Raw genomic sequence first — 16,935 nt, 5'->3', positions numbered from 1 at the left:
AGGGTCCACTGTGACAATTCTCCTCACACTCTCCTCCTTATCACTTTGTTCAACTAAACCACGGGGAGAGGCTTCTGCAGATGGAATGGTATTTGCTCCTATGAGGCCCAGAGAAGCCACCATCACCACTTTCCCTACTGCTTCCCATCATCACTCACACATCATTCACTCGTTATCTCTGTGCTTGACTACTTCTGACTGACTGCTGAGCAGGTTTGGTGATTTGCTGACATGGCCTTCTCAGCACACATCTTGAGTTGGAGACATCTTAAACAATTATTGAGCTAATCACATGGGCTCATGATAATGGTGTTAAGTTGTTCACTTAACGCACACTGGGGGCTGACAGTTGCTGCAGCGCCTTGTAGGGAAGACAACTGGTATAATCTACAGCAGCTCAACTTCTATGTTCCCTGAGACAGATGTATCACAGTGCTGGGCACGAAGCGGATGCTTGGTACATAGCTGATGAGCAACGTATGACAGAAGGCTCAGCTCTCTAATAAACAAAAAGCGTCTACAAACCAGAGGTGGAAAAAGCCCTCAAAGGTTAGATATGAATATGCAATTCACAGAAGAAAATCAGCAGGCTGACAACCATGTTAAAAGTGTCCAGGGGCTTCCCTGGTGGCGCAGTGGCTGAGAATCTGCCTGCCAATGCAGGGGACACGGGTTCGAGACCTGGTCTGGGAAGATCCCACATGCCGCGGAGCAACTAGGCCCGTGAGCCACAACTACTGAGCCTGCGCGTCTGGGGCCTGTGCTCCGCAACAAGAGAGGCCGCGATAGTGAGAGGCCCGCGCATCGCGATGAAGAGTGGCCCCCATTTGCCGCAACTAGAGAAAACCCTCACACAGAAACGAAGACCCAACACAGCCAAAAATAAATAATAAATAAATAATAAAATAAAAAAAAAAGTGTCCAGTCTTACTAATAACTGAAGAAATGCGATTAAAACAATAAGATACCCTGGGTTCATCTTTCAAATGAACGAAGAAAAAAAGTGAGGAAAGAGCCAGCAAAGGCACGGGGAGGGCGGCAGGAGGTGAGTAGCAGGCACATTGGTTAAACTTTCAATGTACAGAACCTTTAATCCAGCTTTTCCACTTCTCAACATCTATGTTTTTTAGGTAGGGGCACTAAAAAACAGTTAAAAGTCAACTTTACAACACACTGAAAACCTGGATTGCCCCAAAACGTCAGGAAAATTGGTTTTGAAGGGAACAGAGCCCATGTTTCCATGAGAAATGGGCCGCCTCATTTGTCTGACGGAGCATTTACGAAGAAGTCTATCTCCCATTCACTGGAAGCTGTCGCCTGTGCTCCTGTCCTGTGTGGCAGCACCCAGGCCACGGGGCCCAACGGCCCACAGCCCGGACCCCACCGCTACTCACCCAGAGCCTCTGTGCTAGTGTTTTAAGCTACACGTCCACGAACTCACTTTTCTCTAATTGGAAATCTGAATAATGACTCCTGCACACCAGCTTCATAAAGACACTGCTGCCAGGGCCCCATTCGTAACCCTCCCAGGGGTGTCAGGTGCCAAGAACAACTCCTGAGTCAAAGGACGCACCATGCAAGGGTTGATTAAATGAGAAAATGCAAGATTAGAACGAACAGGAATGAGTGTGGTTGTCACAAAGATACATTTGACTGCTGCCCTGTGACTTCAAGGTGGTCCCCAGTACAACCAAATTTGTGCGTAATTTTTTAAAGGAACAGCATTTTAAAATGTACTAAAAACGTTTTTTGCCAGAAATTGTAAATGTTCCGTCACTTCACAAAGGCAGCTGATTTCTCAAATTGTTGTCAATTACCATCTTGCAGAATAGCTTAGAAGATGCATTGTTCATTTGTTCCAGTGAATATATTGAAGTTGTGCATGTAGCACTCTTTTTTTAAAAAATAAACTTATTTATTTATTTTTGGCTGCATTGGGTCTTCATTGCTGTGCATGGGCTTTCTCTAGTTGCGGTGAGCGGGGGCTACTCCTCGCTGTGCTGCGTGGGCTTCTCTTGTTGCAGAGCGCGGGCTCTAGGTGCACAGACTTCAGTAGTTGTGGCCCGCGGGCTCAGTAGTTGTGGCTCTCGGGCTTAGTTGCTCCGTGGCATGTGGGATCTTCCCGGACCAGGGCTCGAACCCATGTCCCCTGCACTGGCAGGCGGATTCTTAACCACTGCGCCACCAGGGAAGTCCCCTAGCACTCCTAAAATATGAAGACTCAATAATTTCGTGACAAGGTCAAGTCTCATTTCACGGAGCTCCACTTTCCACCGTGACATTTCCTAATTTTCTGCAGGACAGCTTCCTACTTTTCTGAGTTCTTTAGAGCATTTACTGTAGCTCAGCCTTCACAATGGGCACGAAATATTTACCTCGTACTACCCTTTGCTCTAACACTCAGCAGCTAGCGGGACCTCTCATAGTCCTGCCAACTCTTCTACAATCTCACCTCTAATCCCTTCCTTTCCCTCCCCCAGCCCAGGGGGTGGGTGGAGGACTCACCGAGCCACTGAGGCCATTCTGGGCGGCTGTCCTCTTCACCTCTGGCTTGGACGCAATGATGAGGTAGGTTTCGATGCCCTTCTCATCCAGGTAATCACAGCGGCTGCCCCCGTCGCCTGGCTCCACGTCGAACTCGCCTTTCAGGCAGTCCATGGTGCTCTGGGAGATGTGCACGCGCCTGCGTTCCAGCGAGAGGGGCCCTGAGCACAGACCCCGAGGCAGCCACCGCCCCACCCCCGGGGACAGAGGCGGAGCGGAGACGGGCAAGTCCTGGCACTAAGTGGCGGTGTAGGCAGCCCAGCACCTCCCCTTCTCTGAGCCTCGGTGTTCAATCCATGAGACAGTTTGTCCTCACAGGCTGCTGAGGGTAGCAAATGAGATAAGGAATTGAAGTCTGCTCTGAACGCTAAGGTCAGAAAGCCTGGTTATCGCCCACCTGGTGTGATTCTCTGTTGCAACACCTGCTGTCAGGGGGTAATAACCCATTTCTGGGGAGTCACCACTAGGGAGGAAACTGTCACTGCCTCCGAGGGAAGCCCCCTGACCCAGGCGGGGAAGGTTTCACCGCATCCTTGGTCCACCCTGAGGGTGGAGCCTGCCCCACCTGGCTGGCCGAGTCTGTAGAGAACTCAGGAAAGACGTGCAGGTGCCTTAGAGCCTGTTGGGAGACTCTCACTGCTAACACTGCCCTTCGGGGTGACCTGCGCACTGAAGGAGCTCCAGCCCTGACCTCAGAGCCCCGAGGCCCCGCAGTGGGTAAAGGGGGCAGGAGAACAGACTCCTGCAGAGCCCCAGGCAGGAAAGGCCCAGGAGGCAGGCCCTGGAAGAAGAACACTGCTCCTGGGTGGGAAGGGCTGCTTCTTCAGGGCCCCTTGTCCCTCGTTTGGGCCACAGCCCTGAGGGGTGGATGGGCCGGTCCCCTCCCCTGGCCCCAGGAAGGAACGTGCGCTCACCCGGGGATGCCGCCGGCCTCCATCTTGTTGGCCACGGTGACATCGGTGGACCACACGTCGTACTGCCAGCGCTTCTGGCCCAGGACACCCCCCAGCACGGTGCCCGTGTGCACCCCGACTCGCATGTCCACCCCGGTCTTCGTCTTCTCCCGTACATACCTGCCAGGTACACACAGAAAGGAGGAGGGGTCAGGCCTGCCCACAGCCAGGTGGCCAGCCCCCTCCCCAGCCCCCCAGCGGGAGGAATTCTGTACAGCCTTCCTCCCCTCCAGGCTGCAGGGCCTCCAGGCTGCCCCCATTGCTTTCGGCCCACATCTGAGTCACCCACAGCTGGGGCTACAGCAGGCAGTGGCCAAGGCGAGATTCAGCAACCAGAGGCCAGTGTGATTCTGGGTGGGGATGGAGGCGCAGGAAACAGCAGAGACCCTCTGCCCCTGAGGGACCTCCAACTGTTCTCTTCCAACCATCCATTTACTCATTTGTGCAGCTGACCTTCACTGAGCGCCTACTATGTGCCAGGCCCTGCACTACGTGCTGTGTGTGCAGAGGGGAAGAGCTCCTTGCTTGAGATCTCCAGGAAGAGACAAACACGAATTTCAGCACTTTGCCCAACAGTGATGGGAGTAGAGGTAAGAGTCTCTAAATCCTGAACTATGGCCCCTGGGGAAAGGCAGCATCTGCTTCTTTCCAGCCAATCCTAGAGGGGGCTTTAACCTGGAAGACAGTAAAAATGCAAAACCACCCCCTTGGAGATGGTGGCGAAGCACACGCCCAATTCCTGGACTCAGCAAGGGGCTTGGGGCAGCTGGTACCACCCAGGGCCCACCAGAGGCCTTGAGTCGACGGCAGGGAGCACCCCGCCCCCCCCAGGGATCTCCAAGCCCACAGGCGCAGTGACAGCAGTGGGGAAGAGCCGGGGAGGCAGAGTTCACCACCCTAGAGGCTCACAGTGGTGCAGGCAGGAGCCTTGGCCGGAGCTCAGAAGCCAGGGTTCCAGTCCCATCTCTGTTGCCCAAACATCTCGTGACCTCAGCAGTCCCTTCACTGCTGTACTCGGGCTTCCTGATCCAAGAGATGGGCATGGAGATCTCTGAACCTATCTGTCCTGGGGGGTCATGATGAGAAAACACGGAGAGAAGAGATGGGGTGGGGGGGACACTTGGGAGGAAAAGAAAGCAAATGGAAGGTGGCAGAATTTCATGATGACTGCACCTTCCAGCAGAAAAAACTAGTGTGGACTAAAGCTAGAAAAGCATCCCTTGGAGGCTACAGTTTCCCTCAGCTGTGAGGAAGGTAAGCCTAGCCCGACTTCCCAGAGCCTGGGACTGACCATGCCGCACCCACCTTATTCCCTGACGAGCCCGGCTCGGGGGCCTCGGGATGCACAGGGCCCACCAAGACAGAGCAGCGCGGAAGGCGTGCTGGTGCCAGAGCCGGGAGCCACGCTCCCCCCACTTACGAGATGGCCTCCACCATGGCGAGCCCCATGAGGATGGAGCAGACGGCGTGGTCCTCCCGGTAGTCAGGCAGCCCACAGATGCAGTAGTAACAGTCGCCCAGAATCTTAATCCGCAGCTGGTGGTATTTCTGAAAGGGCAGGTCCTGAGTCCCTCCTCGGCAAGGAGGGGAGAGGGGCAAAGAAAGCAGAGGACGGATGGGTGGGCGGAAGTCCTGGGAGCCGGAGGAGGAGGGGCAGGGCCAGGTCATGAGGATGGCGCCCCCCACCCCTCCCCGGAAAGCTGGGCAAGGGTCAGGGTACTTACGGCCGCCAGCTTGTCGAAGCGGGCAAAGAGCTCGTTGAGGAGCTTCACGAGCTCTTGGGCGCTGCAGGCTGAAGACAGCTGGGTGAAGCCCACGATGTCGGCAAAGAGAATGCTGCGGAGGGGGAGGCAGGCCCCGGTGGTGAGGACCCGGACGGCACGCCGGGCTCCTCGCTGCCCACCGCCAGCTCCCGCCCCAGCCCTCAGGCGGCCAGGTCCCTGCTCGAGCCCCGAAGCGGTGAGACCCTGGCACGTCCAGGGCACACTCAGGGCTCCGGCGTTTAGCTTATCTCGCGGGTGGCGTCTGTACAATGACAGGCCTGGACCACGGGACCCATCTCGGCCCCAACATCTGGCAGCAAGGCGGCGGGGACTGAGGCTCACACTGTGGGGTGGCCGTATTTCCGGTGCCCAGGAAGACTCTCGAACCCCGCAGTGCTCAGCCGACCCCCCCAAAGCCTCCGTCCTGCGCTCGGAGCCCAGGCCTGCAGCCGGCGCACCTGACGTTCTCGTGGCGGTACATGTACATGGTGTTGAACTGCTGCTGGTCCTTCTGGCTCTCGTCCTTCTTCATGTCCTTCAGCATCTCGTCTGCCACGTGCTTGGGCAGGATAGAAAGCATAAGGTTTTCCTGTGGGGGAGGAGAGAGTGAGTGGGGAGGGCAGGGGCAGGCGCGGCCACTCTGGGAAGAAACGCCCTTATCCTGGTGACAGGTGTCAGCCAGGAGCCAGGTGACCCTCCGGAGAGACCGTGCAGTGCACGCCCCTCACTGGGAAGCAGCCGGAGGCCCAGGACCGGCTGCTTCCTGCCCTGAGCAGGCTCAGCATCACGACCTGAGCACCTTCAGAGCACGGACAGAGCTCAGAAACCCGTGAAGAACCCCAGGCTTGGCTCTGTGCCTCCAAGGCATCCCCAGTACCACAGGAAGGGTGACAGCGCCTACGTGTGCCCTTGAGGGCAGGGCTTCTGTGTGACCCACCCCACCTTGCACAGGCCTATCACTCAAGAATCCGGATTCAATGTGACGTGCCAGGTACCACGCTAGGTGCCAGGCTACGAAGACGAGTGAGTCCCTCCCTCCGAGGGCTGCGGGTCTCGTGGGGGACACGCTAATGCACCCATCACAGGGTGGTGAGATCTGCACTAAGATGAGCGACAGAGGGCAGAGCACTGAGAAAGAAGGAAGGAAGGAAGGACGTGGGGGGCCGTCAAGGAGGCCTGCCTAGGAGCGAGGCTTGAGGACTGAGAACACCCTGGGGCCGGCAGGTGTGGGCGGAGGCGGAAACAGCGTGCGGCGCGGCCGGAGAGCGCGGCTGGGTCAGGGCCAGCAGGCCGCCACCTGTGGCCTCACCCGGCTGCTGCCCGGTTCATAAATCAAGTCGTGCCAGCCCCCAGCCCCGCTCGCCCATTTACACATTGTCTGCGGCCGTCTTCTCGGCGGAACAGCAGAGTTGGGTGGTTGTGACAGAGACCGTATGGCCCACAAAGCCGAAAAAACGTACTACCTGGCCCTATTCAGAAAGCGCCTGCCGACCCCTGGCTCAGACGCCGAAGGGCCTCTCGAGCCGGGCCGGGCATCGGAAGTCCTTCCCAAGGGCTGGGGAAGCGACGGGCCCAGGCAGAGGGCGTGGGGCAGAGACGGAAGCAGGGAGGCCAGTTAGGAGCCCCCGCCGTTCTCCAGGCAGAGCCGGGCCCGAATGAGGGCGGCCGGCTGGGCAGGACGGGCGGCCAAGAACCCCGGGCCGGCAGGATCCGCGACTTGGTGCCGCCTGCACCTGGGGTGATGGGCCACGGCCTGGGCGTCCGGGCGGGAGGTGCCTGTCTCTGATATACGGGCAAAAGGAGGAGGGAGAGGTGGGGAGGTAAGATGGGAGTCTGGTCTAGGAGGTGCCTTGGAGGCTCCCCGTGCAGGGACGCCCTGCAGGCAGATGCTCGGTGACTAGCGGGCGGAGCCTGCAGCTCAGAAGCCGCGGGTTAGACCGAGCGCAGGAACAGGAGAGAGGAGACACGTGGCGGCGGGGGTGCTGGAGGCTGGGTCAGAGGAGGGGGAAACGCAGGCTGCGGCAACTGGTCGGGAAGGAACCGCCCCGTGCCCCCGGGAGGGGAGGGAGGTGACGGTGGTGCCCGCTGGAGGACGGTGGGAGAGGCTGGAGGGAGAACCTCAGGTGCAGGTCTGCAGGATGGAAACAGTAAGGGAGCAAGAGAACTGCACTAATGGCGAGGAGGGGACTAAACTGAGGCCCGCGGGATGAGGCAGCGGGAAGTGAGGTCAGCCTGGGAGAAGTGTGGGTGCAGAAGGAGGCAGAGAGGGCTGGGGGAACAAGAGACGTGGCTGGAGGGCGCAGCCTTTGACCCCGGGGTGGAGCAGTTCCGGGGGACCAGGCCAGTGCTGCAGGGTCAGCCGCTGAAAGGGGAGGAGGGGACGGGCGGGGCGGGGCGCGCGGATCCGGGAGTGCTGTGTGCAGTTACCTGGGGCCAGGAGCTACCTGGGGCAGGAGGGGTGGCCAGAAAACCAAGACCCGCGTCCTCAGCACCTGGGGTCTGACCAGGGGTCAGGGGCCACAGTGAAACTCCGGCTGCAGGTCCCAGGCCTCGGCAGCGATGCCAGCCCCGCGGTACAGGAGAGGGGACACGCCTCCGCCATGGGCCTGGACCGGGGGTGGGGGGGGGAGGGCCCTGCCCGCTCCTGCTCTGTGCCGTGTTCAGTGGGCCCTGAGGCCAGAAAACCCCGCTCTACCTGCCTTTCAGACGCACCTGCTCTGGGGTAGGAGCCTGAGGTGTAGAGGTCGACTCCTCTCCTCCGGTGGGCGCAGCCAAGAGGCCCCCAAGAGTCTGGTGTCGTACCTGGGCCTCTGTCCCCACTGAGCCAGAGGGCTGGGGCCTCAGCTCCCCTGGAGAAGACGGCTCAGATGTAGGGGCGGCCCCTCCCTCCTCCTCCCAGGAAGGCCTGCAGGCCAGGAGCCCCCCACCTGCTCGCCATCACACAGGGAGGTAGGTCCCTGTGCCCTATCTCTGTTCTCACAGGGAAAATCAATCCTCCTTCTTGCGGTGAATACCACCGTAACAAGGTGAGCCCGCTCTGCTCAGCATGCCTGGCACTGGCTCTAGCCTGAAGCACGGACAGTGGTTATTCCTATTACCCTCCCATTTCCACAGCAATGTCTCTTCCACTGTTAAGAACTTCACAAATGGCACCATTACAGCTCAGGAATGAGAAGCCAAAATAACCCCAGTGCGCCCTGCCTGGCTCCACCCGAGCCCAGGAAGCAGCACCCGAGCCTCCCGGGGCCCAGCAGCCCAAGCAGAGCAGGTGGCAAAGTTGCTGCCATGGCAAAGCTCTCAGCTTGGGAACAAGATGAGCCTCCAGGAGAATTTTCAAGAAAAGCCAGAGACATGAGGCCCTGCCTGCTCTCGAGGGTGGCCTGTGGAGAGAGCTGCTGGGGTCCTGAGTGGGAGAAGGAGTCGGGTCTGGGGGGCAGCAGTGAGGGCTGGGGCAGGAATCCCAGGGGTCCCAGCCCACCCCACGTGTGGCCCTGCCCGTGCCAGGCTGGCAGGGACAGGGTCCGACCGCCTGGCTCAGACCCGAGCCCTGCCACTCGCTGCGCGATGCCAGGCCACCATTAAACTTCCCCATGCCCTGGTGTCCTCGCCCGTAAAACAGGAGGGCTGAGCGACTCGTTGCCATAAAGCACTTAAAACGGTGTCTGCACGTGGCAAGTGCTCCATATACTTTAGCTGTTCTTGTGTCACTTGGTGTGAAGTGTCACTGAGGCACTGAGACAGAAGGTGTCTCAGAAAGACAAGGTCTTTCCCCTGGGGCTTCCAAGCTGGCCACAGATTTATCAATGAAGAGCTCCAGCGGGATGTCAGGGTCAGCAGGAAACCTTTTGGTCCCTCGGCCAGGCCCTGTGAGCTCTGTCTGGTCCAGACAGGATGATAAGGGGACACCAAGAAGGAACCTGTCTTCCACGCGCATCTCAGCCTTTCTCCCCTCAACGTGCATGCGGGATACAGGCCAACGCAGGAAAGAGGCAGACATGTGAGGGGCGTGGGCAGGGCCTGCCAGGCTGGGAAGAGCAGAGGGGGGCCACGGGACACCGAGGATCAGGAAGGTCACAGCGCGGTGCGGCCTGCCTCAGCAGCCACCCCCGACACAGGCAGGCCTTTCCCACGCCCCCCTCAGGCTCTTCCACAGAACTCTGTCCTCCCAGAAAAGCCACTCTGGGCTCCCTGGGAACCTTGGGGACATCAGAATGCAATCCAACCCTGTGAAGTGCCCGTGGCCCAATTTCCCTGGAAACAAGCCAGGCCTCCCCGGAGGCGACACGCACTGCCCTATCCTAGCACGACCTGGGCTCCAGTACTGTCAACCAGGGCAGGATAAAGGCAGCAGCGGAAGCACAAAGGAGGGCAGCCCTGACGCCCAAAACCCAGGTGCCTTGGAGGTCCACAGAGCGAGGAGGCTGTGAGCTTATCTCTGGGGGTGCCACGTGGGGAATTTTCACTTTTTGCATCACATGATTCTGTAACTTTTTGCAAGAGAAGAGATGAGTTCTGGGACTTCCCTGGTGGTCCAGTGGTTAAGACTCTGCACTCCCAATGCAGGGGGCCCGAGTGATCCCTGGTCAGGGAACTAGATCCCGCATGCATGCCACAACTAAGGAGCCCGGGTGCCGCAACTAAGGAGCTGGCGAGCTGCAACTAAAAAGCCTGTGTGCCGCAACTAAGACCTGGCGCAGCCAAATAAATAAATAAATGCTTTTTTAAAAAAAAGAGAATAGACGAGTTCTGAAAGCAGATAACCCTTAAATGTCAAATTTTCAAATATCAAGAAAGCAGCTGTGGTTGTAAATGAAGGCTACCAATTGACCCGTGTGGTGTACGGCAACCCTATGGTCAACCTCAAAAGGTTAGCAGGCAGAGTCCACCTTAAGTCACTCTGATAAGACGAGTCTTAAATAAGAAGTAGGCGTACACAGAAAAAAGAACAATTTGTCAGATGAGAAAAAATGCAACAGGCAGCTGCCACGGGACTGGACAGGAAAGAACATTCTAGTAGGTGGAGGGCAGGGGCAAGAAAGTGGCCGAGTGGGCAGAGAAGGAGGGGCCGGGCCCACGTCGCAACCCCAGGACTTCTGTGACAGCCAGGCTCTGCTCCCCTCCCCCTGCCACCTTCCACGTCTGAACTTCACACCCGTGGATGGCTCCCCACCCGCGTGCTTCTCCGCGGCACCGAGGCCTCCTCCCTGTGACACCCACCTGCCTTCCTGGCCCCAGCTCCCCCCTGATCTCCTCGGTGGCCCCTCCTGGGTAGACAAGCTGGACTATTTGCTTTTCTCTGCTCTGGCATCACTCTCTCTGGAACGCCCCCTCCTCACCCACCTGCCACCTCTCCAGAGCCCCCGGCCCCTGCCCAGGTGTGCTCATCCCCTTCCTTACCTACACCCACTTTATACCAGTGTCTCTACTGATGCTGACCTTGCTTGCCCTTACATTTCAGAGATTCTAAACCCATTCCTGGATCCTGGCCTCTTTTAAGAGTGTATGATGCTAATGATGGATCTTCTAGAAAAATCCTCACACACACATAGAGGATCCTTGACATCCATTCTCAGCATCCAGGCTGAAGACCCCAACACCTCCCTCATCCGTGTCCTTGGAGAAGGAAGGAGGCTGGGATCCAAGTGCACTTGCCTGGTGGGTCCCACAGAGGGCACAGGGGTGGAGAGGACAGGAGCCACCCAGGGCGTCCTCGGGGCCCAGAGCTGGGGGATGTGTCTTGGTCTCCCCAGCAGAGAGGCAGAGCCTGCTCTCCCTAAAATAGCAGTTGCTATATGTTTTGGGAGTCATAAGAATGTTCTAAGCCTCTGACCCATTAATGGTGCTTCTGGGAATTTATCCAACAGAAATAATCCAAAAGAAGTAAGAAGATTTATGTGTAAGAACTTTAATGCAGCATCACTTACACTCGTGGAAAAAAACTATAAGCAGCCCAAATGCCCAGAAAACGGCTAATTAGATTGTGACACATCCTCTGGATGGAAGATTATGCAACCTTAAAAATGATATTGGTGAAAACTGTTACAAGAAAATGATGAGAGAGAAAAGCAAGACATGAAATTGTGTTCTGTGAAGGTGACGCGGGATGCAGATGCATCGAAATAATGGCAGAAGGATATATGCAAGAGAGAAAAGGGTGACAGTGTGAGAGATGGAATTAAGAGAAAACTTTACATGCTTTTCAAAATTGCTGTATGGTTGTTATACTGCTGCTGCTTCTTTTTTAAAGTACGTTTTAAACTGGAAATAAACACAAAACTTCCTGTTGCCTACAGCTGTGACCCCGACCCCAGCTTGTCTGTAACTACTAGTTTTCTTAGAAATGGACCGTCCCTGCAAGGCCACTGAGCTGCCTCCAGACTCCCACATCTGCTTGGTTACAACCTGAGAAAGGAGACTGACGGCCAGGTGCGAAGCAAGCAGAAGACCACGGCCCCCCAGTGAAACGGGAAGGAGGCAGTGGCCCTCTCTTAGGGAGCCGTGCGACAGAACCGGCGCCCTGGGCTGGCTTCTTTCTGCAGTTCTTAGAAGCACAGCAAGTCGCCAGGCAAATGGACACTAACGACCAGTATCAAGATCGTCCCTCTTCCTCCCTAAAACTTTCTCACCTACCCAATATTTTCACAAACACGTCATATTGCCTCCATCTTGCAGGTGCCCAAATCGAGGCGTGGAGGGGTTAGGTGGATTGTCCCGGTTCCTCAGCCGTAGTGGCAGACCCGGAACGTGGACCCAGGGCTCCCTGACCCATGGAACTGGTGGCTTTTATTCCACCAAAAGACGTACTTTTCACACTCTAACTCTCTCACCTGCACCGGACGTTGTTCTGCTATGAATGTGAAGAAAAATAAGTGCCCAAATCTTATCTAGTAAGGACCTGACAACACGGCTGCCCTGGGGATGAGCTCACCAGAACATTCTGTGGGCCCCGGTCCCTGTGCTGTTGTGTGGGAGGGTGGGTCCTCTGTGGGTGCCTCAGCATTCTGGCCCAGGCTCACCAGACCACATCGGGGCAGCGGGGAGAGTGGGCCGGGCCAGGGCAGCTGCTAGGACTCTTCCTGACGGTCAGCAGAGAAGGAGGGGGAGGGTACTGCTGGGGCGGAAGCAGGGGAGGCCTGGGCTCAGTGCTGGGCAGGCCAGGAGACTGCCCTGAGCCCCACCCCCCACCCTTTCCCCACGGGCCGAGGGGAGGAGAAAGGGGCTGATGCTGAGAGCTCTGCCTCAGTGACTGACACTAGGCTCTGGATGTGACCAACGGTGAGGGCCCTGAGATGCTGGGTCACCCCAAAGCTGCAAGAGAAGCCAACTGCGGCAGCTCCAGAGGGGCTCACCTAGACGGGGGTGCCACCAGGTCTCCCCTACGGTCCAGTGAGCTGCCACTGGACTGACCGCAAAGGGCCCAGAGGTGCGTGGTTCCTGTGCGAAGCTTGGCATCACTTGACGCTGCTACTGGAGGAGCAGAAACTTCTGATGAGTCCCTGGACGTCTAGGCGCCGGGAGGTCCCCTGGTACAGCTGAGCCCATCCCACGGGACCAAGGCCTCATGACCCCAAGTCTGGCCTGCAGAGGGGAAGCCTCAGCATCACCTAGGGCTCACCCAGCAAGGCCCAAGGATCCTCAGGTCACTGGGGACCACACTGAAGTTTGGAAGCACCACTTTATGGACATTTGAGAAGGATTTGAAGGAAAGGAAACCAAGGGGAAAGGCACAGTCATGGTCCTGTAGTGGAGAGGAGCTGATCGGTACACCCAGAGAAAGATCCTGCTGCCAAGGTCACTGCTGGAGACCCCCGCCTCCAAGGCCATGTCCGAGCAGCAGGCAAAAACCTCAACCAGGACTTGTGGATTAGAAAGAAGCAGAACGGGGACTTCCCTGGTGGTCCAGTGGTAAAGAATCCTCCTTCCAATGCAGGGGATGCGGGTTCGATCCCTGGTCAGGGAACTAAGATCCCCCATGCTGCTGCGGGGGAACTAAACCCGCGTGCCACAACTACTGAGCTCACGTACCTCAATGAGAGAGCCTGCATGCCGCAAACTACAGAGCCCATGCGCTCTGGACCCCATGCACCACAACTAGAGAGAGAAAACCCACATGCCACAACTAGAGAGAAGCCCATGCACCACAAAAGATCCCACATGCCTCAATGAAGACCCGACACAGCCAAAAAAAAAAGAAAAAGAAAATAAATAAAATATAAAATAAATATTAAAAAGAAGGAAGATACTAAAAAAAAAAAAAAGGAAAGAAAGAAGCAGAACACTTGAAACCCAGAGGATAGGACAGCAGTGTGATTCATGTCAAGGTGGAAATGGCAACACACCTCCAGAAACTTGGACTCATACGGTCAAAGATGCAGAGTTCCAACACTCACCCAGGCTCCCCCAGGAAAGCCAAAAACCACTGATGACCACAGTCCCAAAGAATTGGGAGTAAAGAGGAAGATGTGATCAAAGTTTATCAGGAACTAGTAGAGTGGGCAGGGGGAGGATGTTCAATAATTTGGATAATCTTTTCATTTAGTTTTTCTTCTCCCATAACCCTTTATTTTTTAAATTAGTTGTTTTGTAATATTTTCAAAACTGAATTGAAACTGTCACCCTCCCACCTCTTTAAAACTCCTGGTATTTTGAATTCTAACGCTCAGCATTCATTATCATGTGAATTCTTGTGATCAACTCCAGGCCCCTTCCTATCATCTCTCCTTTATAAAAATGACATGAGCACGGAGGCCGCTGTTTTCAGGACTGTGCCTTTTCAGGCTTGTGGTGCCCTGAAGTTCTGGTATGTGCTTGCTTCACTCTTGGACCATGACTTTAAGTGACACAGTGGAAGTCTGCCAGAAAACTGGACTGTGGGAAAATGACATTTCCTTACCTTGAAGCTACTTTTAAAATCTGATGGTCTGGACCGAAAGAAGGAAAGGAAGTTGGAGGCTGAAGAGACAGATGCGAAGATAATAATGACTAACTCCAAAGCAGACTTTGCTGAAGAGACAAAGCATTTTAAAGATTTAAAAATCTTGTCAGAAGGAAGAGGAGTAGCTTTGGGGGGGTAGAGCAAAAAATCACTGAGCTGGGGTCAGGCCGCTAAGGCCCCTGTGACCTGGGGCATACACTTTGCCCCTTCGGCCTTGGTTGCTCATGTGTAAAATGGGTTCTCTCTTAAGTATCTCTTTCTTTGTTCAAAGTGGAAATTTTTCCAGAAGGAACACTTGAGAAGATACAGACCATGTATCTATAAAATGTGTGGATAGCCTGTCACTAGGACAACTGGTTACTGTGGACTTTACTCCAGAGCAATCTGGTAAAATGTAGAGGATCAACTTCAGAAGGGGTAAATGTAATAACCTCTACCTGAGTCCCCAAAACCAACTGCAAGAGACTAGAATGGGGGCGGGACACAGTATCAACCCTGGGGGAAAAGTCTGGCCATTTGAGATGCTATTAGATTTTAAATGAATTCACAGCATAAAATGATGCCTACACAAGCCCCTTGGCCCTTAACAGAAGTTAAGGTCCAGAAAGAGGAGGTGGTGGTGCTTCTGGGTCCTCCCCCCAACAAAGAAACAGATCTCCTGGGCCTTGGTCAGCGAGTGACCCTGAGGTGAGGGAGCCGGAGTCCGGTCACCTGAGGGTGGGTGGGAATCAGCCCAGAGAAGAGGGGGATCTGTGGCCCCACGGAGAATTCAAGTCTGAGGAACGCTGTTGTGCAGAAAAGGAATGAGCTTGCTCTGAAGGCCCCACGAGGGAAGACTGCAGGGAACAGACTGCTGCTTCCCATGGAGGGAGAATTCTCTAAAAGTCAAAACAGTGCAAACAAAGAATGTGCTGCCCCAGAGGTGGCGACCTCCCATCCCCAGATACCGCGTGAGAAGGCGGCAGGAGGGGGCAGCCGCGGATGGAACCACCAGCAGAGCACAGGGACTCAGGGGCTCGGGGGCTGAGACCCGGCTCCACACGGAGAAAGAAGGAGGGTGAGGGGCCTCACGCAGCCTCTCCCCAGCCCTCAAGGCTCATCCTAAAAACACACGGCAATGGAAGGCAAGGCCCTGGCCCTCTAGGAAAAGAATCAGACGTGGTCCAGAAAGAGACAGGAAGTTTCTAGTAGGCTTCATGGGTAGAGCAGAAAACTGCCCAGATCCTGGGGAGAAGGGCCCAGGCCCGCCCCAGGCAGGTGAGCAGACCGGGTGGGGCAGGGGGTCCTGGTCCCTGGGAGAAGAGACCACAGGGGCCCGGGGCAGGACGCTCGGCCTCCTGGGCTGGGGTCTCCTCATCTGTAAACGGTTACGTGCCGAGCTGCTCAGGTGAGCTGTGAGCCCGGCCAGGGCAGTCAGCATGGTCTCGGCCAGGCTCCGGGAAGGGACGGATCAAGCACGCCAGGCCTCGCCTTCCTGCTACCCCAGGACTGAGACAGAGGAGGAGGCCAGCACCACTCCCAGGGGCCCCGAGTTGTTACGGCTGATACTCTGATGAGGCATATTCAGGAGTTAATTACAGCAGGGTGGCCGCCAGGGATTTGGATAAACGAGCTTGGCTGATGAGAAGCTAAGTTTCTACAACATCCTTGTGAAAGGGGCAGAGGGAGGAAGACAGATTTAAGTGGAGAGACCTACACTGCCCAGGTGGCCAGTATGTGTGCATGTGCGTCTGTGAGTGTGTGTGTACAGTGTCTGTACAAAGTAAGCCTGTTAAGTCTGCTTGTCTATTTAAAGAAATGTGTGTGTCCTACTTGGTACACACACACACACAAATACATGTCACTACAACAGGCTGTGAGCAGACCCACAGCTGTCTGCAAACCTGTCTGTTCTGGTCCTGATCTGTCCACATTCTTGGAGTTTCCAGGCCACTTAGAAGCCAAAAGGTCACTGGACCCCCCCAGGTGCCCATCCTGGCCTGAGCACCTGTGCAGAGGAGGCAGCAGGAGGAAGGAAATGCAGGGTAGGACATGGCCTTTAGCCCAGGGAGGTCAGGGCCCAAACAACTCCTCTCTCCCTGATGAGAGGACACCGCATCATGTGAAATCTGGACGCCCCAGTGCTGCCGCTTCTATGTGAGCAGACAGCCGCCCTGTAGACTAGGGGCCCACACGTGCTGCCCCATCTAAAAGACATGGTCATGACCTCGGTCACTCAAAGTCATCAAAGAACAATCACGGGTCATCTAGGCAAGTCCCCAAGCTACATGCTGTGAAGCTCAAAGGTAAACAGCACTCCCAAGAGCTTGGATGAGCAGGGCAGTCAAGTCACTTGCCGACTGGCTGGTCTCACAGGACAGGAGTGCTTTGCTGTCTTCAGCCAAAGGCCATGAGAGTTCAGAGGAGGGAGAGGCTGTGTAACTCAAAGACCAGCATATCTTTCAACAAGACTTTCCACTGCAAAACAGGCTCCAAGCCAGCAGCCCAGAGTCTCCCAGGTAGACGGGCTCCAAGACGGAAGCAGGACCACATTCAATCTCAGTGATGGGAGAACAGCCCAGAAACCACACAGACCCAGGGTCAGCCCAGAACCCTTACCCTGCTAGAGTGGGAGAGGGGAGGCTGAGCAAGTGCAGCTGCTGGTCATCTGCCCAGAGACGGGCCACTGTGGGCCCACGTGACCACCATCTCACGAGACTGCCCTTTGGGCCCGAAGAGAGCCCACACGTGTGGCATCTGG

The 16,935-nt window shown here is 56.1% G+C and overlaps 1 protein-coding gene across 6 annotated transcripts in view; it reads right to left on the bottom strand.

Annotated features, from left to right (window-relative positions):
* The window catches only part of ADCY3 (adenylate cyclase 3), a gene marked incomplete at its 3' end in the record, with an annotated part of 89,809 nt that overhangs the window by 15,993 nt on the left and 56,881 nt on the right, over nucleotides 1-16,935 (bottom strand). For all 6 annotated transcript variants that reach the window (XR_014254219.1, XM_082427442.1, XM_082427441.1 and 3 more), the window contains exons 4-8: nucleotides 5,719-5,849; nucleotides 5,222-5,333; nucleotides 4,918-5,045; nucleotides 3,459-3,617; nucleotides 2,506-2,683 (exon numbers count right to left, since the gene is read on the bottom strand). Coding sequence is in view for 5 of the 6 variants with exons in the window: in XM_082427442.1 (XP_082283568.1) it covers nucleotides 2,506-2,683; nucleotides 3,459-3,617; nucleotides 4,918-5,045; nucleotides 5,222-5,333; nucleotides 5,719-5,849 (708 nt within the window). The remainder of the gene's footprint in view (nucleotides 1-2,505; nucleotides 2,684-3,458; nucleotides 3,618-4,917; nucleotides 5,046-5,221; nucleotides 5,334-5,718; nucleotides 5,850-16,935) is intronic.

Source organism: Balaenoptera physalus (genome assembly GCF_965194825.1).
Source record: "Balaenoptera physalus genome assembly, chromosome: 15".
Lineage (NCBI taxonomy): Eukaryota > Metazoa > Chordata > Mammalia > Artiodactyla > Balaenopteridae > Balaenoptera > Balaenoptera physalus.
The sequence above is the reverse complement of the archived record's forward strand: the minus strand, read 5'-3'. Positions and strand labels throughout refer to the sequence as shown.